The 26,542-nt window shown below is 38.3% G+C and overlaps 1 protein-coding gene across 2 annotated transcripts in view; it reads left to right on the top strand.

The window, feature by feature from the left end:
• LOC111874608 (CTP synthase) overlaps positions 1 to 26,542 on the top strand; it is a 40,090-nt gene that overhangs the window by 8,329 nt on the left and 5,219 nt on the right. The window contains exons 3-11 of one of the 2 annotated variants that reach the window (XM_023870242.2): positions 948 to 1,033; positions 1,115 to 1,246; positions 3,497 to 3,661; positions 7,355 to 7,509; positions 10,275 to 10,407; positions 10,970 to 11,058; positions 16,137 to 16,274; positions 22,394 to 22,554; positions 23,135 to 23,242. In XM_023870242.2, the coding sequence (XP_023726010.1) occupies positions 948 to 1,033; positions 1,115 to 1,246; positions 3,497 to 3,661; positions 7,355 to 7,509; positions 10,275 to 10,407; positions 10,970 to 11,058; positions 16,137 to 16,274; positions 22,394 to 22,554; positions 23,135 to 23,242 (1,167 nt within the window). The remainder of the gene's footprint in view (positions 1 to 947; positions 1,034 to 1,114; positions 1,247 to 3,496; positions 3,662 to 7,354; positions 7,510 to 10,274; positions 10,408 to 10,969; positions 11,059 to 16,136; positions 16,275 to 22,393; positions 22,555 to 23,134; positions 23,243 to 26,542) is intronic. The other variant, XM_023870243.2, reaches the window with a different exon arrangement.

Below are 26,542 nucleotides of genomic sequence, written 5' to 3'. Positions count from 1 at the left end.
CATAGGGACACCTCTATCGTTTAGCTGTGCCATTTGGCAGCAGATTGTCAGAAAAAATCATGGGGTGCTTCTCAGCATGTCAGTCAACTGCAAATGTTGTGTCCATATCCACTATTCATCAGTATTTTTAATGCAGTTTCAGCAAAATAGATATGAAAAATTGGTTACCTTTAACATGATTCTTTTCCAACCTGTCTTTGTAATATTAGCTCAGTCGGAAGGGTGCTATCCCTCTCACAGGTTTTTCTACCTTCAGATGATGTATGATGGCCACTGCAAGTTGTCCTTATAGATCAAACTAAGGAAGGCTGGTATAGGTACTGGAAACTAGCTGGGTCAGTTAGCATGAGACTCAAGGTAGCGATGCTGAATTAAGCGATATACTGGGAGTTGATTCAGCTAGAAATTGATTCATGTATTGTCCTCCAAACCATACTGTTTAATTTATTATTAATTGATCTGCAAAGTATGTCTCTGAGCATGCAAGGGTTGCATCTGTACACTTCAGAATAAGGAGAAAGACTGAGAAGCTTGGAAATGGCTTCCACAGGATGTGTGGCTGATTCATATTTTTCTAGGAATCTTTAGGGAGTGGGACTATTTGTTAGTCCCATTTTGAAGAGGTGTCCTTTCTGATGACAGTACCCTGCAAATGTCACTGATGTAAGTTTTCAACTTTTAGTTGGATCTGTGGATTTCATTTGAATTTGAAGCACAGTTGTAATTAAATGAATGATGAACTACAGATCCTGAAACCTGGCTTCCTGTTATAATACACGGTATAGACAAGCCTAATTGTCATTTAGGATTATATTCTGAAAGTACACCTCTTTGTAATAAGTACATAAGGGCTAGCCGAATTAAAGTTTTTCGTGTTTTGTAAGCTATTATTATTACACACATCTGTACCAGACAGATCAATTTCATGTTCAGTTTTTTTTTTGCAGTTGTTCCCCACATCACGGATGCAATTCAGGAATGGGTAGAGAAGGTTGCTAACCAGCCTGTAACTGAAGATGGAACCAAACCACAAGTATGCAGAGATGATTGTTGTTACTTATCTCTGTTGTTGTGTATCTGAGATTAAGAAATGACTGCAATATTTTCATTTCAGGTATGCATTGTTGAGTTGGGTGGAACTATTGGAGACATAGAGGGAATGCCATTTGTTGAAGCATTTAGACAGTTCCAGTTTCGTGTTAAGAAAGAGAATTTTGTTTGTGCTCATGTGTCTATGGTTCCTCAGGTGAGTTGGTAAACCCATTGCAACTTATGAATTTTTTTTACAGCATGTGGTTAAGAGATAGAATTAAATTGCGGATTGTGATTGGTGTATCAGCATTGCATTCCTGTTACTCACAAGTTAATTGTTTCATCTGGTTAGTTTAGACATACCATATCCAGAATTAAAAAAGAAAGGAGGGTTTATGTAATGTGCATTGCATCATGAGTCTGATGCATGTGTATGATAATGACAGGAGAAAATTTGGATTGATGTTCCTAATTCCATTTTCATATTAATGAAAACAGTTCAAAATATTGTATATAATTAGGTAAAACAGACTATGAAGGGTGAGTGTAAGTGACTTTTTTGCTTTGACCAGTTATAATCTGCTTAATCCTGAAACTTTAAGTGCAAAGTTCCCACCATAGAGCTGTCTGCTAGAAATTCCAAGGCTGCTTGGGGATAAATGTTGCAGGGAAGACCTTACAAATGTTTCTTTAGATGACCTTCAGACAAGAGATTTCATGTAAAAGCCCATTCTTTCCTCCCATGAATTCCCCCTCCCAGGTGCTCACAGTATATAACATACATGCGAGGCTGTTTCATTCTTGTTTACACTCCTGCATTGATGGAATTATGTATCTTCCCCAGTATGAATAAATGTGTTTTTAAGTGATGGTACCCATTCGTCATTTGTCATTATTGGTTTGTTTTTAAACTTAGTGATTCCATGGTTTGATTCTGGAAATTTCCTTGAAATTGAAGTTTTTTGAATAGTTTTAATGGTTCCATGTATTGATGAAGTGATGGAATAGTGCTAGTTTGTTTTATATAATGATTTTTTAAGTGAGAAAATTGTGGAATTACGTAGGTGAGTCAAATGAAAATCGTAAAACTGAGATAAAAATTTGAAATATAGCTCCATTGGCCTATAAGTTGACAGACATGTTACCATTGTTATAAAGAGTATCCTATAGGTGGCAGTATAATGCAGACAAACAGAATGCCATCACAGTGCCAGTTTGAAGATGGCTGCTCCACTACGTACATGCACGAAAGAAGAATTACGTTCTGTAATTCATTTTTTGATCAGTGAAGGTGTGAAACCAATTGAAGTTCATCGACGGATGAAGGTTCAGTATGGTGATGCATGCTTGTCACAGCAGCAAGTGTACGAGTGGAGTAGGAAATTCAGAAATGGTGTGATGTCTGTGGCAGATGCTCCTCGCCCAGGTCAGGTGCACAGAGTTGTAACTGATGAGTCTATTGCAGCAGTTGAAGCCCTAGTGATGGAGAATCGCCAAGTGTCGGTGGATGAAATAGCCGAATTCTTAACATGAGTCACGGATCAGCACACCATGTCATTGATAATGTGCTCCAATTTCACAAAGTTTCTGCAAGGTGGGTGCCACGGCAGCTGACTCCAGAATTATAACGACGCATTGACACCTGTGAAGAACTTCTGCGGCACCTTGAAGCAGAAGGTGATAGCTTCCTTTCAAGACTCATTAGTGGTGATGAAACTTGGGTGCACTACCACCAGCCAGAAACAAAGAGAACTAGCAAGGAATGGTGTCATTACTCATTACCAAAACCCAAGAAGTTCTGGACGCAGCCATCTGCAGGGAGATTATGCTGACTCTCTTTGGAGCACTACACACCTTGGGGGAACACTATCACCAGTGCCTCATATTCAGAGCTCTTGAAGAATCATCTTCAACCTGCAGTCAGATCAAAGTGACATGGACTTTTGACTAGAGGTGTCCTTTTGTAACATGACAATGCTCGGCCCCATACTGCTTGTGCAACGGTTGCAACAATCCAAGACTTGCACTTTGAGTGTCTTCCACATTCGCCATACTCACCAGACCTAGCCCCAAGTGATTATCACATGTTTGGGCCACTCAAAGATTTGATGGGAGGAAAGAAGTTCCGTTCTGATGAAGAGGTACAGCAGGCAGTGCATGAGTGGTTGTGCAGACAACCACAAGAATTTTTTCTAGAGGAATTCATACACTTTTTTAAACACTGGAGGTCCTGTATTGAACAGAATGTAGACTATGAAAGAAGAAAAATGATGTAGTTGTGTACCGCTTTCATTCAATAAGTTAAATTAAAAAAAAAAGTCCGGTTTTCATTTGACTGGTCCTCATAGCTTCAGAGTTATTTTTTTTTGGTGTGATTGTACTTCACTCAGACAAACTTTGTTTCTTTCATCACTGAAGCCTGCACTTCAGAGCCTTAAACCCATATTGCATTTGTGTTGTTCAGCCTCGAACCACTGGAGAACCCAAGACAAAGCCAACACAAGCAAGTGTGAGAGAACTTAGAGGTCTGGGATTGTCCCCAGACCTTATTGTGTGTCGCAGTGAGAATCCAATTGGTCAGGCTGTGAAGGATAAAATTTCGAACTTTTGTCATGTTGCTCCTGAGCAGGTAAGTTTCTTTTGACATGGTTTCCAAGTCACTGGTTTCTTGTCATTGCTCTTATTGCTGATACAGCATTATAAAGTAACCATTAACCAAGACATGCAGAACGTTGGTGAAGAGAAGTAGAACTTCTCTTTACAGGGATGTTGATATTGTGGCATGTCTGCTCAAAGCAAGAAATGTGGAACCAGAGGAAAGGCCATTGCTAGGTAACAGCTGGGTAACATGCAAGAATGGAGTAACTGTTAGAAGTGGTGCTGTCTGTACTGTCCAGGCCAAGGTTATGAAATGAGGAGTTTGAGATGGGAGTTAGAAGAGTAGGAGGTTGGTGTGAGATGGCCTCCAACCTGCAAGAACATGAGGCCAGGAGCAGAGGAATGTCTGCTGGTGAAGACACAGCAGACTGAGAAAACTTAGTACATGCTTTAGTGAACTGCAGAGAGAGTGAATTAGTGATAGCTCTATATTTACTGTAAGATCTGTACTGTACGATCTGTAAGTGTTCAGTAAAACCAATTTCAAATCCGAACTTCATTTGTAGTCACTCTGTTACGTGACAGCCAGTTCCAGAAGTGGGGTTGGATTGGTCGATTATTGGATTGAAGGTTGTGTTGTGTAATTATATCACCACATTATGAAGATGGAATGAATACTTTCACATGGCTGGCCAAAATGAATTCCACTGAAGAAAGAACAGATGCCGTTCAAAGGGAAATGAAGGCTGACATAAGAACCAGCCGAGAATAAATGAGAACTGACCAAGAAGAAATTACAGCAAGGCTGGAAGCCAAGATAGAGGCCAGTAATGGGAAGTCTGAGGTTCTTTGAGATACTCTCTTCTTCCAGGTGGATATTCGCCACGCCAGGACAGGGCCATGCAGGAAAAAATGGACACCCATCAAGAAAGGATGGAAGTCAAAATGGATGCCTGACAAAGCGAGACGGTGGCCTGCCAAGAACTGACAGTGGCCTGCCTAGAAAAGGTGATGGTCAGCCCAGAGAATGTGAAGGCTGGCCTGGAAGAAATGGAGGCTACAGGATGTCTTTGAAGAAATGTTGAACAAAATGAACACAACAGATTTGGAGGTCATTTGAGAAAAGTCAGAGGCCATAGCGGTGCATCAGGAAGTCCCTAAAGAATAGGCCACAGTGGAAACGATCAGAGCACAAGTCGACCAATTTGGGGACTGGCATCTAGCCACAGGGTGCCACTGACAGCCAAAGAAATGGACGCAGGGTGATGGTGGGTCCTGGAAGAAGTTGTCTGCTGCCCACAGACAGATGACCTGCTGTGCTGTTCCTGCATGGTGTAAGGGACACAGTCATAAAGGGCAGATGTTTGAGAAGGGACGATTGAAGGGCACCGAATTCAACAGTGGAATAAAGGACTGAGGCGCAAGCTGGCAAATACATCTGAGGAAGGAGAGGACATCTGGCATGATATTCAGGAAGACCGTAGAGCTGGAGATTGAGAAACAAATAGTCGGGTCTTTGACTTGGCTGTGGGAAGTGAGTGACTGGAAATTGTGGAGGGGTTGGCCAACTGTGAAACAGAAGAAGAGATGTCCAAACTGCAGCCCTCAGAAAAGAAGGATGACATTGGTACACCTGGACCACCTGTCAGCTTATCAGAGAACCACTTGGAAGGGAGCAACGGTAGTAGTTACAGATTAATCACCATGAAAACCGAGTCACGGGGAAGGAAGGAGAGACCGATCACAGATATCACAAGCACAGCCCTCAAAAAAGAAGGAATGGCAGTATGCCTGTTGGCCATTCATGACAAATAGCCATAAGTATGAAGCAGTGTGGCATATATTTTTTTATTGTTATTCTTAGTGGGATGAGACTGAGTCCACTTCTGGCCCATTGTACCAGCCCCAGATGATAAGATGATGGTTATTGTGGAGCAATTTGTGGAATGAAGATTGACAGGGGAAACTGAAGTACCTGGAGAAAAATTGCCCCAGTGCCATCTTGTCCACCTCAAATCCACATGACCAGACCCAGGCTAGAACCTGGGCTACTGAGGTGGGAAGCCAGTGACTAACTGCCTGAGCTATGGCTTGACCTTATGTGGCATATGTGCTCGAAGCAAGAACTGTGGAGCCAGAGAAACAGCTATGTAACATGCAACATTGGAGTAACTGTTTGAAGCAATGTTTTCTGTGCAGTCCATGCTGAGGCTATCTAATGAGAGGGAGTCTTGATACAGGCATTAGAAGGATAGGATGTTGGTGTGAGATGGCCTCTAGCCTGTGAGGACATGAACCCGGGAGCAGGGGAATGTCCACTGGTGAAGACACAGCAGACAGAAAAGATTTAGTATGCACCGTAGTAAACTGAAGAGTATGTGAATTAGTGATAGTGCTATAGTTACTTGTAGTTATGATCTGTAAGTGTTCAATAAATGCAGTTACCAATCCGAACTCTGTGTGTAGTCACTCTGTCACATGAAAATATTAAATAAAATCTAAAAGTTTGTGACAGTGGAGAGCTAGTCTGTATCTCTGGTGGAAATAGGGACTAGTTCTGCCAGTTGAGCTCAACTGAATAGGCTTTTTACCTTTGACAGAGACAGTCCATTCTTCAAAATGTTTTTGAGTGAAAAATAGGACAGATGATACTGTCCAGAAAGTCAGGAATTGGATGTTGATACTGTTTAACCCGTTGCCGTGGTTCGTCGTGTATGTTTCGTCAGGGATTTAAATCGTCTGGGGGGGTTCGGCGTGTATGTTTCGTCCAGCTGCACACCTATGTTATAACGCCCATAATAATTGATGGTTTTGCTGTAGATTGTTAGATTTTTCGCTGGCCTGTTGTCACAAGAACAGAGTATACTAAGCCAACGAGTTTAGCTGAGATAAGTCATCGTTACATATGCCTGTCTTGCAGCAAATTCGTGTTGCTTCTTGTAGCGGTTTCGTCACTCAATGGCGTATTTGCTTTGCTTGTGAAGTAATAAACACCAGAGAGGTGATGTGTGCTGTTGTATATAATATCATATTGCCCTGAGCTGGCCACACAAACACATTCCATTGGAATTCTTAGAAGAGGGTTGTCCAAAATGTTATTCTCGTAAAATCGATTGCTTTCGCACAGTACATAGCACCCATTTCTTAGAAATACGCCACAATTTAAGGCAGAACACTGTGGTCACCCCCTGAGACGATACGGATGTGTGTGGGGGAGGGAAAAGTACTCATTATCGCTCCAGTTGACGCCATTTTATCGTACTGACCTTGGTGGTCGTTTCGAGAGCCAGCTCTGTGTTTAGACTAATGCTTCAAGGCGTCACCTGCTTACATAGCCGAGATACCGGGTGCTCATATTATAAGGCAAGGTTATAAAACCAACTTTTAAGATCATTTTAGTGAAAGTTTCATCCTTCAAGGCGTACCATTCTCTGCTCAAATACTAAATAACATGCTTCCATTGAAGATATAAAGGGGGTTCATATTATAAGGTAAGGTTATAAAACCACCTTTTAAGATCATTTTAGTGAAAGTTTCATGTTCCTATCTCATAGAATTTAAGAACAATGATGAATAAATAATTTTCGAGCAAAATTTAAATGGCCGGCTGAATATATTACCGCAGGAGCCGCGGCCGCGGAATTTAAATGACCACGTCAAAAGGTTAATTAGGTAATCAAATTGAATATTGTTATGTTTAATCTTTATTTGTACTTCATTTAAGGTACTTTGTATCCATGACTTGCCTTCCATCTATCGAGTTCCAATACTAATGCAGAGCCAAGGAATTTTGGAATTTTTCAATGACCGTCTCCAGCTGAATATTCCAATGCCTCCTCCAAGAAAATTTATGTATAAATGGAAGGATCTTGCGGAAAGGTTTGTTTTGTGATTTACATCAAATTGAAATTTTGTTGAAATTATTATATTTAATTTGAGGCAGTCAGTATAGTTGACTGTACAAGTAGTTACATAAAATGTATTTCTGACACCATGTGGGCATAAATGACAGTATAGCAGATGTTAAGTTTGTGAGAATTTTATTCTGATATTTCCTTACCTTATCCATTGTCTGTTTAAATATGTGATAATTCATCTTTCATTAGAAATTTTTAGATTACCAGAATTATGCTTTAGGGAACAGAACTTCTTTTTCATTTATAGAGTTCTGATCATAAAAGTTCTGAAGTCCAGCAGTATTTCATTTAGTGTTTGTGGAAGTGATCTGTATGAGAATTATAAAGACAGATGGGAACAATTCAGAATTGACATAACCTGCTTTCCTTTGAATATGGATTGCAATTGAAACACATTGAGCACATTGGTTGAAGTAATGCTTCTGGCTTGTATTTGAGAGGTGCCCAGTTCAAATCTTGTCAGAGGCATTTACTATTCTGACAGGTTTCTTGTGGCTTTCCTCAGTCCCTCCAGGCATATGCTGGGATCATGTTTCAGATTTGGCCTTTCTTCTTTTGGCATCTGTTCTAATTCATTATTCACTTCCAGCCAGTCAGTTGATGCTGTAGAGTCTGAGTTCTGACACCATTGTTGAATAACCTACAAACAGTTGTGTAACAGTGCAAAGATTTTGTCATGAGTGGAGAAAAGAATAATAGACATTTCTTGATTGTATAATTGTAACATATGGGAACCATTTGAATTAAAGGTAAAAGGTAAATCTGTCTTTTTGCTTAATTAGGCATTGTGCCATGAAGACGTATGGGAGAGTAAGGGTCTAGCTCAACCATTCTTGACCTTGGTACTGGATGGAGGTGAATGGTTGGCTTGACACCCTAGCTGCTGTACCTCACATAGAAATTCCTTTGGTACCCATTGGATATGAGGCTGGGTGGGTCCCAAAGATGATCTGAGAGCTGTGGAGTAGAGAAATCTTTTACCTTTGTTGGGAATCAAACTTGAACTGTCCATCCAGTACCCTGTTGCTGTGCTGTACTGGCTGAGCTGTCTGGCTCCCTCAATTTTAATTAGTTAATGCAAACTGAAGGCATCTTGAAAATTTGAACCTATACAGGGCCAATATTGGTTCTCATATCTGGTTTCAGCCTTATATTGCAGTTCAGTTCATAAACTGTCAGGTTAATTGCATTGGAGTGGAGTGCTAAGATCAAAAGATGGAAATGCTATGAGAGGTAAGTTGAAAGACAAAATATAATATAATGCCAGTAAAGTTATTCAGTATAAAACAGTGCCATTTCAGATATCTTACTTAATTCTACATGTGAAGTGTAGTATTGCTACCACACCTGTTTCCCATTACCAGCACTGCAGAAGTAATTCATCATACCTTGTACAAAGGTAAAAGGTTTTGTGTACATGTTTAGGGAGAAGGAAAGACGTGTAATATGATTCTTGTGTTTATTACTAATGCTGTCATTCCTTAAAGTATGAAACAGATATTCGGATCATCAGTGTACTTCATAATATTTTATTGAACTTCGGAATCCCAGTGCAACGCACCCTGGAGAGAACATGATTATTTCAGGTTCAAAACGTTTGTGACAGTAATCTGAAATCACTGTAGAAGAATTTTTTGGGGGATATTTTCAATTACCTGAATAAGGGGTATTTTTATGTATGTTTTATGGCTTCTGTGATGTACTATGTTCCATGGTTTAGCCTCTTTTCAGTCCACTTCTCATCTGCTTTTGTGCATATTGCTGAGGTTAAATTATATAAAGTGCCCCATAGAGGAGATGACATTTCCTTCTACCTGAAGACTAAATGAAGTCAGCTTATATGTTACGCAGCTTGAAACAGCAACAAATTTGTTCAGTATTGTTATATAATAATTTTATATTACACTATTAGACTTACATTTAATAGGGAGCAGGGGTAGCATAGTCGGTATAGCAACTGGCTACAGGCTGGATGACTGAGGGGTCAGAGTTTGAGAACTGGTAGGGTCAAGAATTTTTCTCTTCTCCAAATCGTCCAGACTGGCTCTGGGGTCCACCCAACCTCCTGTCCACTCAGTACCGGGGGTAAAGCGGCTGGGGAGTGAAGCTGACAACTCGCCTCCTGCTAGTGCCAAGATCAAGAAAATTTGGATCTATACATCCACTCCCCTAATGCCCTTATGGTGTAGTGCTTAATTTGTTGAGCACAGGGACAACTTTGCCTTACCTTACAATTAATATATAAAGAGAGCAAATTATATGCAGATTGGACTGGTTTTTAGTTGGGAAGAATGGGTCAGAATTAAAAAACATACTGTGAAGTTTATTTTCAGGAATATTGTGAGTTGATCTGAACAAGACAATGTAAGTTTTAGTTGGTTTAAGTAGAGTATAAAAGAACTCCATGGCCCTAGTGTGCATGTGAACTATACTGACTGAGCGACTGCCGCTTGTCAGTGAAGTTAATGCCAACTTTAGTGGATAGAGTGTGTTGCATGGTCAGTGCAACGAATCCCCACAGCCGTTAATTTCGGTTTTCTAGCCTGGAGCTGCTGTTTCTTTGAAATAGCTCCTCATTTATTCTCACGAGGCTGAGTGGACCCTGTTCCAGACCTGTTACTTCTCAGAAAATCTGGTAACGCCGGGAATCGAACCCAGGACCTCTGGATCTGTAGCCAGGTTTGCTTGAGCTTTGTAAAGCACTTACAGTAATGATACTTGTTGCAGGGCAGACACCCTATGCAAGGACGTAACAATTGCTCTTGTTGGAAAGTACACAAAGCTGGAGGATTCCTATGCTTCGGTGACCAAAGCTCTTCAGCATGCTGCATTAGCTGCTGGCCTCAGACTTAAGATTAAGGTGCAAAGTGAAGAATATACTTTTTAATGACCACAGTGTTCTGAGTTGTAATGCTGTGTAGTGTACAGAGGTACATGTAGCTTCCATCTTCAGGGTCAGAGTAAGCTAAGTAAAAAACAGGCAGACACAGATGGCAGGCTGTGTGCTTAGCTTACAGCTTGCTTCTGCTAGTTTCTTGCTTGACTTACTCTTTGACCCTAATGATGACTGTGATATGTTTTTCCAAAATGATGGATTCCTGCATACTACACATCATTAAAACCCAGACCATGCTCCTCATAGTTACCACTCTGAAAACCTCAAATGCAACAGGCCTTTATGTTTTAACATGTCTACCGGCGCATAAGGCTGACAACCTTACTGCCATCTTTGAGCCAATTGTCTAGATAATATGGGACCCTCAACGTCTCACAACCCTATGGGCCTTCACGCCCTGGTACAGGGATAGCTTTACTTTTTATTTTTTTAGTTTAGACTACTGCTTGAGTAATTAATTTACTTTGTATTATTCATTGGTCTTAAAAGTATCTCTTATATATGGAAAGTACTTTTTCCATTACAGTACATTGAGGCAGCAAATTTAGAAGATGTAACAAGAAGCGCTGATCCAGTCTCATACCATGAAGCTTGGCAGCAGTTTTGCAAGAGCGAGTAAGTTCTGTCATTGAGTCATTACAGGTCCCTAATGGATTTGTCTTATAGATTTATGGTAAAACAGATATAAGAATAAATTTAGATTTTGTGAAGGGTGTGGATTTTGCAAGGCAGTGCGTTGTTTGCCTCAATTCCCATTGTGTGTACCAACTTAACCCTTTCACTGCTAGTATGTTAAGTAACTCTCAGTACCTTCTGTGCTGAATTTTTTTGAATAAATCTTTTATAAATAATTTAAGTGCAAAGTATGAAAATTTGTGATAAAATGTAACTAATCTTAACTCAGACAGGGAACAGGCACCAGAAGTTGCAAAAATGTTAAATTATTCAGTATTTTTTACAGGGGAAAAGTCCATTTAACCTTTATGAGCCGAAGGACACCGTATGGGGACCTTTAAAGTAAAGCCGAGTGGCCGAAAGACACTGTATGGGTATGCGCAGTCCACGCGTGCGCACAGTGTTTTAAAATCTAATTTTAAGATAGGAATTCTTGTTCTACTTACATTATTTTTGGACACCCACTTTATAAGTAGACTGTCTTCCCTCCTGCATCATCTAACTGAATGTTGCATGTAACTGAATGCAGAGTCCAACGTCGCAATTCATGCACTTTGTCCATATGTAACTCTGTTTTCCACGCGAAGCGCACACACGCAACATCAGTCTAGTATTGGCAGGAAGTCAGCCAGTGTTGCCGATTTGCCGTCTCTAATCATAACGCTTATAAAACATCGCAATTTCAACTATCCCCCATGGCCCCATTTCGCATGGAGGAAGCCGAAGTTAACAGGAAGCTCATAAATGTCATGGATTTAGAATGTGGTATATAAGACTGAAAGTACATAGAAGAAGGGGCCATGTGCGGGCCTTTCTAAGAAGCTTAACAGCACTTCTTGTGTGGCAGATATGTGTATTCCGAGTGCTATAAAAGCATAAACATTTCCTCCCCTTTGGCCAGATAAGCCAGTACCAGTATGAATGATGTCAGCAGCAGGCATTTATACTGCAGAAACTGACTGCATTTTTGTGGACAGACACTCAAAATTGGGAAATTTTTTTTTTGGAATCAGTGTAACAATTTTTACAGATTTTAAAATCCGTAAATTACAATATCTGATTCTATATTCTTTCTAGATAAAAGCGTTTATTTCGTTCGTTTATCACAAAAATTGTAGAAATCACAGCATTCTGAGTAACATGATTACAGTTTTTATTACTCTACAATGGCGGGCATTTAACCTTTAAGAGTCGGCATTTAAACCCCCCACGACTGCACTGCTGCCGGAGTTAATTTGACGTTGCCCTTTTAATATTGTAGACATTCAGAAAAAACTACATATTTTCCGTTCTATGCAGCTTAGAATTACGAACTAAAAACCGCCTGAGAGAGAATGAAATTTCCTACAATATACCTAAGGCAATTTTTACAAATAAAAATTAACTGTGATTGTTATGTCATGAAATTCAAAATATAATCTCTTTTATATTTGTAATGAAATTCCAAAAGACTTACCCATAATTTTTTCTTCAAATTTGAGATGTCGTTATGTCCAAAATACATTGACACTATACACCAAAATGTTTGGTCAGACTGTACACGAGTTTCAACTCGTTGCGTCGTGTAAGTTTACGCTACTATAGATACTGCGTGCGGGAGCGCGGAGAGGCAGAGTTTGCTTCAGCGTGATGTGAAGGTCACACAGACCTCACTTCTCATACGCTGGTAGACAATCTGGTTCAGTCTCTCGCTTAGCGAACAAACAGGAAGTTATTGTTTCTATCTGGCTGGCCGGACAGTGTTGTCAATGTTCAGTTCCAGATGACTCAATGAAAAATCTTGGCTTCCCCAAAGAAACAGTCCGCCACTGACTCACAAGCTGATAATTCAGACACTCACTAAACACGTCACACTTCCTTGAGAGCTACAGAAGCAGTGATCTGCCCGCACAGAGGAATGTTGGGTCAGCTGTTCTGTGAAGAAGCTTCCACTCTGTTTGGCTGACCAAGTCACAAACAGTCTTACCTACATGTAAACGAAATCGAACCCAGTGCCATGATGAAGGGTTTTATTGTTCAGAGCCAACAATTGGACCTCTGACTTGAACTTGCGTGTGTTTGTTTTGGTTTCAAACTCAACGTCTAACCGGCAGCACTTCTAAAGTGAGCACGTGTCTTGCGTCCAGTATACTGGACTTTCGGCATCTTCGAGGTCACAGGTACCGTCCGGTATACCGGACTTTCGGTCGTTAAAGGTTAAATTAACTCCAGCCTGCTACCATTACCGGAATTCAAATGGCCCGTCCCTTAATGGTTGAATCAGGGTTGCCCAAGATGGCAAAAAAAGTACATAATTCACTATCCTAGTCTTATCACTATGTCACATGTTGACCAAAGTCCACAACTTTATTTAAAACTATTATAGAAAGCACCATGCACTATACAAAGTCATTTTTACTAGCCCTGTGAAATACTTGCATCGCATAACCATGGAGCACGTGCCTCACTGTGCAGATGCACCATTTTACATTTCTTAAGTTAGAGGGCAGAAGAATGCAGCCATTGAAATGAATGATGCTTCATTACGTTCCCAAAGGATGACTCTCTGCACCCATGGCCCATGTATGGCCAAAACATGTTGTGAAGTGAGAAGAAACATATGTAAAACTAGAGACATTTTAGTAATTTGATGATCACTTTTAGTGTCTAAGTTATACTTTTAGTGTCTTAATGACATTTTATGATTTTAACAGCATTGTAAAGTATTAAAGTGGCACTTTTAGTAAGAAACATATTTTAGATGTCTTTTATATTTAAAAAAAATATCGTTGCATTATTGATGAGTGCTTTAATAATAAGGATAGAGCCTGTCCCTCTAGTGCATGTAATGTATATTTTATGCAGCAGGTAGATTTTAATGTAAAAATACTTAAAGAAAGAAATTGGTGATGCTGGTGCAAAGTAATATAAGAATAAACTTTTGTAGAGGTTTCTTGTTTGATGATTTATGTTGTACACTCTCATATCTTCACATTGCATTATTTAAATTCAACGGTAAGAAGGTAAAGTTATCCTTGGGTGTAATCAGTCAGGCAACACACCATGAAGGAAAATGGTGGAATGGAGCTGTAGGTCCACCATTCTGAACTTCAGCAGTAGATGGAGATGATGAATCAGTTTCATGCCCCTGTTTCTACACCTGCAGGGAAACAGCCACTGGTACCATTTGTGTGAGAGGCTGGGTGGGCCCCTGAGCCGGTTTGGGCATTGCAGAGATGACAGAAGTGTAGCCTGACTCCTCAGTCATCCATCCTGTAGCCTAGTCACTATACAGACTGTGCAGAATATTTTAATTTAGGCAAAATGCCTGAATTAAACATTAAATATTTTAGATTGAGATTAACAGTAATGTTGCTACTTATCAATGACTGTAACCCTGATACCACAGTGAATCCTCAGTATTACGAGAATTTATAAATTCTGTAAAAATGCTCATTCTAACAGATACTTTTAATATCCAGAAATAACTACAAGTTCATCCCTAACTGCTTCGCTGTGCAAAATGCAGTATGGCACTAATGTTTAAATAACAATGTGGGTACTGCAATATTTCTTCTTTTTCGTGGTTATCACAGGGATGTGAAAATAACTACTTCAGTGTTCTTGTTAGCATTATCTAAACTGAAGATTTGAAGGTTTTCATAATCTTACATAACTGCTTCTGCTGGCAACTTACTGATAATTAGGAGCTGTCCTTGTCAAATTTTCCACAAACATGGATCAGTAGTTCTGTCCAAAATTCATTGCATGCTTGCAACCTCCACCCTATTTCTGCCTATTATTCGCTACACATGCATATGGGAGAATAAATTTGTTGACTTGTATGAAGCTTGAGTAACAGATATAACACATGAAGCAATTCAAATCATGCCAGGACTTACTTATGTATGCTACATTATGAGTCCTAAACATCGTGATCAGAATATGTTCGGCTATTTTATTTTATATATCTGAGAGTTGGTTGTGAATCAGCCTTTATGCTTACCTGTGAGACATGTGTTATGCTATAGGCATGTAAGCTGTGCATGAAATTATAACTGTTTAATTTTGTAACCCAATCAAACAACATATTTACATTACCACACTGCGAAAGAAAATAACCCAGTTTAATAATGTGGGTAGGAGTTGTACCACCTGTAATTCCTGCACCTGTGACATTACACTGGTAGAACAGACTATATCTTGTTATGTTCACACACAGTCACACATGAAGATTATGAAACAAATTTCATAAATATGTACTGATGAAAAAAAGGAATAATGTTAAGTGTGCTTTGGTTTACTGTATGCAGTCTATAATCCATATAACCTAATTCTTTCACTTTTTGACATACTGCCAACTGCACATTGATCTATTTTTTCAAGCTTCATATTAAAGTCTAATCTTCTCCATTTTGTTGCCGTAATTAAGGTTTCTCAAAATGTTGCAGTGATATCAACTGAGACACAAGTAGATGTTTGATGTGTCGGAACCTTAAACATGTGCTTGCATAGAATTCTGTGACATCGTCCCTTGTAGGTTAGTTGAAACTCGGTGGAAAAGAAAATCTGTGTGACAAGAAGAGAAAAATACCAAAGAAGTTCAGGAGACATGATATGATGTACACTTCTTAGGAGTTAAAACTTAGTGAGCAGGAGGCTTACAGTTACATTCTGAAATGCAGATTTTTGCCTAGCAAGTGTAGGTCAGTGGGGATGGGTTAATGCGACCTTCACAACTACTGACCATAAATAACTGCAAGCACAGTTGGTGCAGAAAGTTACAAGAAAGCGGTGGTGACTACTTAGGATCACTCTTGTTGAATGTGCCAAAGGGGATTTCCTTTTGTGATCATTTTCTGTATATGTAACATTAAGAAATTGAAGGTACTAATGTCTTATTGCTGTAAGGATGACCTTTCTATAAGCTATCCTCATATTGTAGTTTTGCTGTATTAACCAAGAATAATTATTTTAATGGTGCTTACGATTTGGTTTGAAATACATATATTTAAGCCTGTCATTGTGTCTACTCTTAGTGGTGTGATTGTCCCTGGTGGTTTTGGTAAACGTGGAGTTGATGGGAAGATAGAGGCTTGTAAATGGTGCCGAGAAACCAAGAAGCCATTCCTGGGCATATGCCTTGGTCTACAGACTGCGGTTATAGAGTTCTCAAGGTTTGTTTGATAAGTTAGACACTANACCCAACTGAATAGGTGTTTTCCTTCACCTGAGGACGGAAACAGATCCAATTTCCGAAACGTCGTGTTTTTATTTGTTATCTTAAAAACCAGGACGATGGATAAAGTCCAAAATCCCAACATATCAATGTAGACACTACCTGTTTCTGTTGTGAAAATATTTTAATTCTAATTTCTTTTCTGTATCAAAGAATATCATAAGCCTTTTGGAACCTGTTCCTCCTTTCTCACTTTCTTTTCCTATATTGATGACTGCCAGTTTACAGTAAGTCACATTTTGGAAGATAGGCAGACCTGTTGGCATTTGGAGTACAGGACACAGCATTTAATTTTCCTGCCAAGATGTGTTAGTAAATACTTCATTACACATTATCTTACAGCTTTATGTTTTTAAACTGCTGTACACAGTTGATAATGCTAAATATTTGTTCAGATTGCACTGAAATATCCAGCCAGCTAACATTAGAACACCAAAGACTTAACCAAAGTCTTAGTTATACTTTGAATAAAGCCTTTCATTTGAATGATGAATTCAGGAGGCAGTTCTTTTTTTTAAGAATTGTGTTTTTGTTAGCATGTATTGTTTGAGTTCTTATTGTCACTACTGTAATCATAATTCTTTTTGGTGCCTCAGTTAATTTCATTTTGGTGACATTCCTTTGTAGATCACTCTCTTGTATGTGAAAGAACACTACATGTATGGGAAGACAGTGACAGTTAACTTTTTCATTTGTAATGCATATTGGAGTTATTTAAATTGGTTACAATTTATGTCAAGAAACGTATTTGTTTATTGTGTTTGAACTTGCGTTAAACTGTAATTTGTTAATCTTTATGATCCAAAGAGAGTACCTTTTCCTGTTATAATGCAGTTGTAGCTGGCCAAATTGGAATACACTACCAATACACTGTGATATTATTAACATTAGTTTCAGTTTCAAAGAACAGAACCCTTATTCACTGTGTATGTTTGAAATGGGTCTCCATGTAATGGAATTGTCCACTTGTGAGAGATTGTTTTACTTAATTATATTTCCTTGAGTGCTGTAAGAATCTTAAAATGTTTGTAGTTCCTTCCATGTTGTTAATCTTTGCTATTATTTCACAGTCAGAATGAGACATATGCATATGCTGTGACCAGCATATTCAAGCCCAATGCTGATCTGAGCAATGTCACTGGGGACATTGGAAAATTGTGCAAAGGTTTTAGTAAAGAAGATCAGGTAGTTATAGTTGGGGGGCCAGGTAACAGTTTGGAGAGAAACCTCAATTATCAAATTGAGAAAGATTTAAGTGACATTGCCCAGAAAACTAGTCACACCAATGTGAGGTTTGTTGGTCTTCTCTGGTGACATGACAAGCCATGGATTAACAGGTGTGTAAGGGAGATTAATCTTCGGCTTGAGCGTTCGCTTGTGGAGGTCGGCGCGGCCCACATTGATGCGATTGATGTCTCTTCAATATTGAGGAGCGAACATACTGTCCATGGTTTGCATCTTAATCCTCGAGGCAAGGACAAGCTGACGCGACTCATTGCAGAGAGCATTAAAGGCAGACACATTCCAGTTGTCATGGGTGTTCAGAATCATTTTTTAGGATAAAGAGTGCAAGTAAAGTTTATCAAGTAAAAGAAATTGCAAAAGAAACTAATCTTTCAGACAATAATGTAAGTGAACCAATAGAAATCGGAAAAGGTAATTGCAGTCTACTAAATTCAGTGAATAATAAAGTACTAAGAATATTCCATCAGAATATAAGAGGATTGAGAAACAAAACAAATGAACTAATAAGCTCCATGAATTCAAATCTTCCACACATACTGTGCCTTACTGAACATCACATGAAACAGCTGGAATTAGAACATCTTCACTTAGAAAATTATAATTTAGGTGCTAGATACTGTAGGAAAACACTGGAGAAAGGAGGAGTGAGTATTTTTGTACATGAAAACCTAAAATTTACTAAAATAAATTTAGAAGATTATTGCAAAGACCAGGATCTGGAAGCATGTGCTCTAAAGTTAGACTCTCCTTTTTCTAATATTTGTATACTGACTTTATATAGAGCCCCATCTGGAAACTTCAATCACTTTATAAATAGATTAGAAACCATCCTAAATGTACTGCATAGTTCAAAAGTTGAATTTATAATTTGTGGTGATATAAATATAAACTATCTCATCGACAGTAATAGGAAACTAAATTTAGACTCTTTGTTATCATCTTACAATCTCTCCAGTACTGTTAACTTTCCCACAAGAGTTCAAAATAATTCTAGTTCAGCGATAGATAATATATTCATTGATAACTCAAAATTAAGAGACTATACTGTAGGACCCTTTATAAATGGCTTATCCGATCATGATGCTCAACTCATAGAAATAAATAATATTGACCTTCAGCCCAGTAATCAACAATATCAAACAGTAAGGAAAATCAACAAGCATACGATGGCAGATTTTGTCACAAAATTAAGTAATGAATCATGGGACAATGTATTTGACAGCAATAATATTGATTCTAAATTTAATTGCTTTCTGAACACATACTTGAGGATCTTTTATTCAAGCTTTCCCTTAAAAATAGTCAAAAATGAAAATAAAAACAAATCCACCTGGATAACAATTGGAATAAAAACTTCATGTAAACACAAAAGACAACTATATTTGGCCAGTAGGGACAGTAATGATCCAAGACTAAAAAGTCACTACAAAATGTACTGTAAAATTTTGTCAAAAGTCATTAAAGAAGCCAAACAGAATAACTATAACAGCCAAATTCTAAAATCAAACAATAAAATTAAAACCACCTGGGATATTGTGAAAGTTGAATCAGGAAAGAAATCTGTTAATGAAGACGTACAAAGTTTGAATATTGAAGGGAAGTCCACTAACAATCCACAAGCTATCGCAAGTGCATTTAATGAATATTTCCTTTCATTAGCTGAGAAAACATATTCCAATAATAATAATAATAATAATAATAATAATAATAATAATAATAATAATAATCCAATATACTATCTGTCTCGTGCCTTTAACAATTCATTTCCAAATATCAATCTCAAATTCTCAACAAGGAAGGAAATTGAAAACATTATTAAATCCCTTAAGCCCAAAAATTCACATGGATATGATGAAATCTCTACCAAATTACTTAAAGCAAGCTCTGTTTACATCAGTTCACCCTTGAATCATCTATGTAATAAATCTTTATCATCAGGTACTTTTCCTCAACGCTTAAAATACGCTGTAATGAAACCACTTTTTAAAAAAGGAGAGAGAAAATGCATCTCTAATTACAGACCAATATCCATATTGACTTCATTCTCAAAAGTCTTTGAAAAAGTTATGTATAATAGACTACTTGAACACTTAAATTCTAACAACATATTAGTCAAAGAGCAATTTGGATTTAGGAAAGACCTAACAACAGAAAAAGCAACCTATGAACTAACTAACGATATTTTAAGTGCTCTCAATGACAGATTAATTGTGGGAGGGATTTTCTGTGATCTAGCAAAAGCTTTCGATTGTGTTAATCATGATATCTTACTATCGAAATTAAATTTCTATGGAATAACTGGCAAAGCTAATGAATGGATCAAATCATACCTCAAAAACAGGTATCAAAGAGTTGAAATAAATAATAAAAACTCCAGTCATAATGCATTTTCAAACTGGGGAATTATAAAGCACGGTGTTCCACAAGGATCAATTTTAGGTCCCTTACTTTTTCTTCTCTACATAAATGATCTATCTAAAACCATCAACAATAAATCTAAACCAATTCTATATGCAGATGACACTAGTATAATATTTAAGAACTCTAAATTTGACAACTTTAAAAATGACATAAATATTGTATTTGAAGCCTTAAACAGATGGTTCGAAGCCAATTTACTCTCATTAAATTTTGATAAAACCCATTACATATCATTCACAACTAAAAACAACCACCAAATTGATCTGGACATCAGTTATGCCAACAAATTAATCTGTAAAGTACTTGATACAAAATTCCTTGGAATACATGTAGACAGTACACTGTCTTGGAAAATACATATTGAACAAATTATACCTAAATTAAATGCAGCTTGCTATGCGATGAGATCAATTAAGCCTTTTATGTCACAGGAAACATTGAAGATGGTTTACCATGCCTACTTTCATTCTATTATGAACTATGGATTAATATTTTGGGGGAACTCTTCACATAGTGTAATAATTTTTAAAATACAAAAGAATATAATTAGAATCATTACAGGATGTAGAAGTAGAGATTCATGTAGAGAATTATTTAAGAAATTAAAAATTCTACCTCTTCAATCGCAATACATATTATCGCTTCTCTTATTTGTTGTTTACAACAAAGATAAATTCAAATTAAATTCTGATGTCTATAACATGAATACTAGACAAAAATATAACTTCCACCTACCCTCATCAACTTTATCAGTATATCAAAAAGGAGTCTACTTTACTGGCATAAAAGTGTTCAACAATCTGCCACAAAGTATTAAAAACTTGGGCAATGATACTAAAAAGTTTAAATCAGAGTTAAAGAATTATCTACATGCTCATTCCTTCTACTCTTTAGATGAATACTTCAATGTAAATAGAGAATGATGTAAAATTAAGTTATATTAATTTTTAAGCTAAAATTGCCTGTACTTATGTATGTAACCTTTTGACTTGTTCTGTATCCAAAGGTACTAACCTACTTAGGATTTATAGAATGTAAATAAATTCAATTCAATTCAATTCAATTCTAAATAAGCTTCATAAGCACCTCTGCTAGTCTCATCAACCCTTCTGTAAAATTCACTCCCTGTTAGCTCCTTTATTTAATAGTATATTGTTATTAAAAACATCAATGCAGTAATGTCATTGGTCTTACAATGTATGTGTGTTGGGCTTTTACCAGTGTTGGGTTGGACAGTTATCAGAAATCCAATTTTATCTGTAAAACTTGAAACAAGGACTAACATACATTGCTGTATTACAGTTGACATTTGAACTTTGCATTTTATGAGAGACATGTGACACCAAACACATGATCCTCCTGAATGGCAGTATTCATTATCATATGTCAAGTTGGGTCAGTTGGTAGTAGAAAGATTTGTCCCACAGGGGTGGTCTGAAATCGAAGTGTTCTTCCCCCTTCAGGTTCCTGATAAAAGGAATTCTGTAATTTATGTGTGATAATTTTAACCACAGGAAGTGAGAATGATATTGCTGTTCAGAATAGGTAGGTCCAGGAAGTGGGAAGCAGCTTCCTCATCCCTTTCCAAGTGCATATGCCAGTTGAGACAGTCATATGGTCAGTTATTCATGGTTTCATATGTTTAGTCTTGTACCATGTCTGGTTTAAAAGGATGGCCATTCTCATCACAGAATTACCTACTGCTGCTGTAAGATCCGTATTTATAAATAAATTTGTCCTTCTTTCTGCCACAAAGTGGCTTTCAGATTGCCCCATGCTTTATCTGTATGTCGCCATGCCCAATTTATATTTCTTTCTGTGAAGACACTGTGGCATTCCTCTTTCTGTATGAAATACAGAAAGTAAGTGAAGAGTGATCCAGAACACTGTTCAGATATTTTATCAAAAGACAAGGAAGTTCTGAATATGCCATTTATTTTTATGGTGTTGATAATATTTCCTGGATTCCTTTTAGTTTTCTTTCTAAATCCTGTCCCCAATGTCCTGTAAAAAATGTGGTACGGTAGCGTAGTTGGTTGAGGCGCTATGCTACAAGCTGAAAGGTCGTGGGTTCGAGTCCTGATGAGGTAATTGGATTTTTTCAGTTGGCCTAATTCTTCCAGCTGCACTATGGCCCTGGGGTCGACTCAGCCTCTAATAGAAATGAGTACCAGGAATTAATTAAATAATTTTCCTTGGGAGTAAAGCGCGGCCGGCGTGTAAGGCTAACAACCCTTACCGCCATCTTTGAGCCTGTTGTCTAGATAATGTGGGACACTCAACATCTCACAACCCTGTGGGCCTTCACGGCCTGTTAACAGGGATAGCTTTACTTTTACTTTACTTCATAGTAATCACCATCATATAATGATCAGAGTTCTCTGGTTGCAGAAATGTGCTGAACCTGACAGGTGCCAACACAACAGAAATAGATCCAGACGCGGAACATGCCATAGTAATTGACATGCCAGAATACAATCCCGGTATGATGGGCAGTACAATGAGGCTTGGAAAACGCACAACAGTGTTTGCCTATGATAATTCAGTACTTAGTAAGTATGAAATGAAATATCTGTACTACACATGCTTAAGTGGTTATATAAAATTGAATTGTTCCAAAGTCCAATGTTACTTGTAACTGAGTAGCATTCAGTACTACCTTACACATCACTCTCTATTGGTCACCATAAAATTTACTTGAAAGTTGTTCCTTTTATGCAGCTGCTGTGGTTCACTAGAAAATTTGATTTTCAGACACTGATATACGAAAGATATAACTAGTCTTGTAAATTTCATAGTGATAATTAAGTGAATCCTTAGCATGTCTGCAGTTTTTATTTACTGATCTATTCAGCACATTGCTACTGCTGTGGAAACTGGAAATTCATTACCATCATCACCAGACATCATTGACATGATCCTTACCCAGTATACACCCTCACAGTGGTGAGTTGTAATGTTATACTCCCATTAACATCTCAGTTTTTGTGTGTATATTTTCCAAATCAAGATTTTCTGTGCATTTGTTTATTTTTTTGGGGCCATGTATGTTGTTTCAATAATTTAGCAATCTCAAGAAGAAGGAACTGCCCATATTAAGTGTGCTGAAACCCTGGTTGTTCTGAATTTCAGAACAGTTGTATGGTAACAAGGAAAGGATTGAAGAAAGACATAGACATCGGTATGAAGTGAATCCAAAATATGTGCCTCAGCTGGAAGTAGCTGGCATGAAGTTTGTTGGTGAGTAGTGTCTGACTCTAAGAGAATGCAAAGGTTCACCAGTCCTAAAACCAGAGCCTGTCATTGGACATCATTCTGAGCTGGCTGTGCATCTTCTCAAACTCTGTACCATAAGCACTCAGAAAGGGCGAGATCTGGGCTGTAGACAGGGTGTTCCAGGACCTCAAAACCCAAATGGTTAATTGTTTCAATGGTCTGGCCGACCGTGTGTGGGTGTGCATTGTCATGCAACAACAACACTTTCTTCGACAATAGGCCTCAGCATTTGGTGTGAATTGCTGGCTTCATATTGTTGGCCAGCAGATCGCTGTATCTTGCACTGTTGATCATACACCCTTTTTCCAGCTAGTCTTCCAGTGGTAGAGCACTGTCCCCGTATTGTGTTGAAAGCATCCGATGAATTTCAGCCCCTGACACATCTTCCAACCAGAGAAATCGGATCACTGTTCTTTGTTCCTCCTTGGTGCACACTGCTAGCAGGGCGGCATGTTTGCATGGTCACAGCATCAAGGAAAATGATGCGATCAAGGTCAGACTTCGATCATGTCACCACAGTAGTACCAACTCTTAAGCATGCATGCGCAGAAGGCAGTGTGACAAACCTAAAGATTTGTTATTGCAAAAGTGCGGATAATTTCTGACTTTCCCTCATACATACATACATACATATATACCTTTGCTTTTTAATTTCTTTCTTCCCCCCCCCCCCCTTTTCTGAGTGGTCACAGTTTTTTTCATTGATGTGCCATGATATATACACATGAGCACCACCCTGTTGTCTTTCTGGTCAGTTATCAGGATGTTCCCACTTCTGTAGGCACAACAGTCATCGCTTCCATTTTCTTCATGGCCACTTGCCTCACTGGGTTTGGATTGCCAACTCTACTAGAAATAATAATGCCTAATAGGTGTCATTTTTGATTGTCCAACTCTTGGGTCTAGTGAGCACTACTATAATATTTGTCAGTGAAAAGGTGGTAGCTTTCAACACCAGAAACACTGAGTCTTAGTCTGTTCCTCAAGGAAAGACCTATTCTTGAAGTGAACGGTTTCTAAGAGTATGGCAAGTTACATATGTCACCTATAAGTTTTCTGTGATATGGAATTATACTGTGGACATAACCATTGTCACTGTCGGCTAATGCAAATAATGTGATGTCCCATTTCATTGATTTTTTGGATTAGAAATTTTGAAAATTATTTTGCTCTTGAATTATTTTGCTCTGTTGATTCATCTATTGCTGTGTTTTTACCTGGCACAAAATATATCTGAAACCATTTCTCTATATGTTCCATCATCCCATGTACTTTCTTTGTTCTTTTGTTGGCCTGATTGCTTTCTTTAATGGTATCATTTCCCCACATGCATCATCCAAAATATGTAAAAAGCGATCTCTAGACATTATGTGACCAAAACTTTTATCTGTGTTGTCTAGTCTCTAGACCAGTAGTCTTTTATATCGGATAATGGGATTGGGCCCATATTTATAATTAGACCTAAAAATGCCTTTGTTTCAATAACAGAGAAATCAGATCATCCATTCCAAATGGACCTCAGGCTTAGCTGAAGTTTCGCAGTTTTGTCTGTTTCTATAACAGTGTTATTCAAAAGCTCATCATTGAAAAATGAACTAAAATAATACATAGGCTCTGCATGTAGCAGAAGGTTAAATTGTGGCCCTGCATTGTTAGTAACTATGTATGCCTTGGGTTTCTTGTTGCCCATTCTCATCTTTCCACCCATCAACACTCACTCCACTTGCTTCACACTCACTTTCTGACTGTCCATTGCTCAGTTCTTCACTCACAGTTTCTCCATCAATTTCCAAATCCATCACATCAGCAGAGTTAATACTGAGTTCTTCATTTACCATATCACTAATAGCTTCTTCATCCACATCATACAAGGGATCATATTTTCGGTTTTTGAAGCTGGAATGCCAGGTTTGCTGCAACATGATGCCATACTGTTAACATGTGACACCCCATGATATATAAATGGCATTTGTTCTTCAGGAAGTTAAAATTTTGACTTCAGATGGCAGAAGAAGGCAGACAAAACATTCATGAATGCATTGGTACAGTATACAGTGCATAGTAGCAGCATATGCTAGAAACATGAGAAATTTTGTCAGTCATGTGTCGACACTTGTGTGTAGCACTGTCACCATGTCAGTTATATATCAACATAGATTGGAAATGGTTAGCAAAGTTCTTGATTTTGGAAACATGAAAACTTGTGCAGGAGAGATCTTTTGAGTGTGGTGGAAGTTTCAGTGCTTATTTAGTTTTTGCCAAAAATTGCTGTACTGAAAGATACATTGTTACAATGCTAAATGCACTTGCCCAGTCAGTTTTGGTCTTTCTTGTCAAGTGCATTTCTGCAGACATGCCAGAACTTGAAGGTAGTAGGTTTATAAATAGTTCCTTTGATATTGAAGTATATTAGCATGATTGTGCGTTTAATTTTTATATGTGTGATTTTTCTGGTCTGAGACTTATGCATTGATGTTAAGGTTCTAATGCATTGGTGTTAAGGTTGTAATGTACGTGGGGCAATCCCAGAGTTTCCGAAATTTGAATTTTGCGCGTGAATGGTTATGAGTACATCGAAATACTGCTAGGTGTCGCCTCACACATCCTCCTTGAATCAGTGTGGCAAGCGGCGTCGAGTTGAGTGGTTGGGTTTATTGTTGGTGAACGTATTTCCACTGTTGTGTTTCCGTGAGTTTGCGGTTTTGTGATGGCTGACCTGAGAGAGCAGCCTGTCTGTATAAAGTTTTGTTTCAAACTTGGGAAAACCGCTGCAGAAACGCACCAAATGTTGAAGCAAGCTTTTGGTGAAAACAGTTTAGGCCAGACACAAACTTACAACTGGTAAATGCGTTTGAAAAATGGCCGAACATTGACTGATGATGATGATTGTTCGGGACGGTGGTCAATGGGCAAAACACCAGAAAATGTCGCGAAAGTTGGGGATCTGATTCCGCAAGATCGTAGACTGACCATCCAAGACCTCTGTAACACCTTGGGACTAAGTTATGGTACATGTCAACGAATTTTGTCAGAGGAACTGAACATGAGGAGGATTGCGGTGAAGTTTGTGCCACGACTGCTGCAAAATGAACAGAAGCAGCATCGCTTGGAAGTCTGCAGGGAACTTCAGGAACAGCTTCAAGAGGATCCAAACTTTCTTTCGAAAGTTGTCACTGGTGACGAAAGTTGGGTTTATGGCTACTACCCTGAAAGCAAGCAGCAATCATTGCAATGGAAGAGCCCTTCTTCACCTCGGCCAAAAAA

This window comes from Cryptotermes secundus, unplaced genomic scaffold, assembly GCF_002891405.2.
Source record: "Cryptotermes secundus unplaced genomic scaffold, Csec_1.0 scaffold1703, whole genome shotgun sequence".
NCBI lineage: Eukaryota > Metazoa > Arthropoda > Insecta > Blattodea > Kalotermitidae > Cryptotermes > Cryptotermes secundus.
The sequence above is the reverse complement of the archived record's forward strand: the minus strand, read 5'-3'. Positions and strand labels throughout refer to the sequence as shown.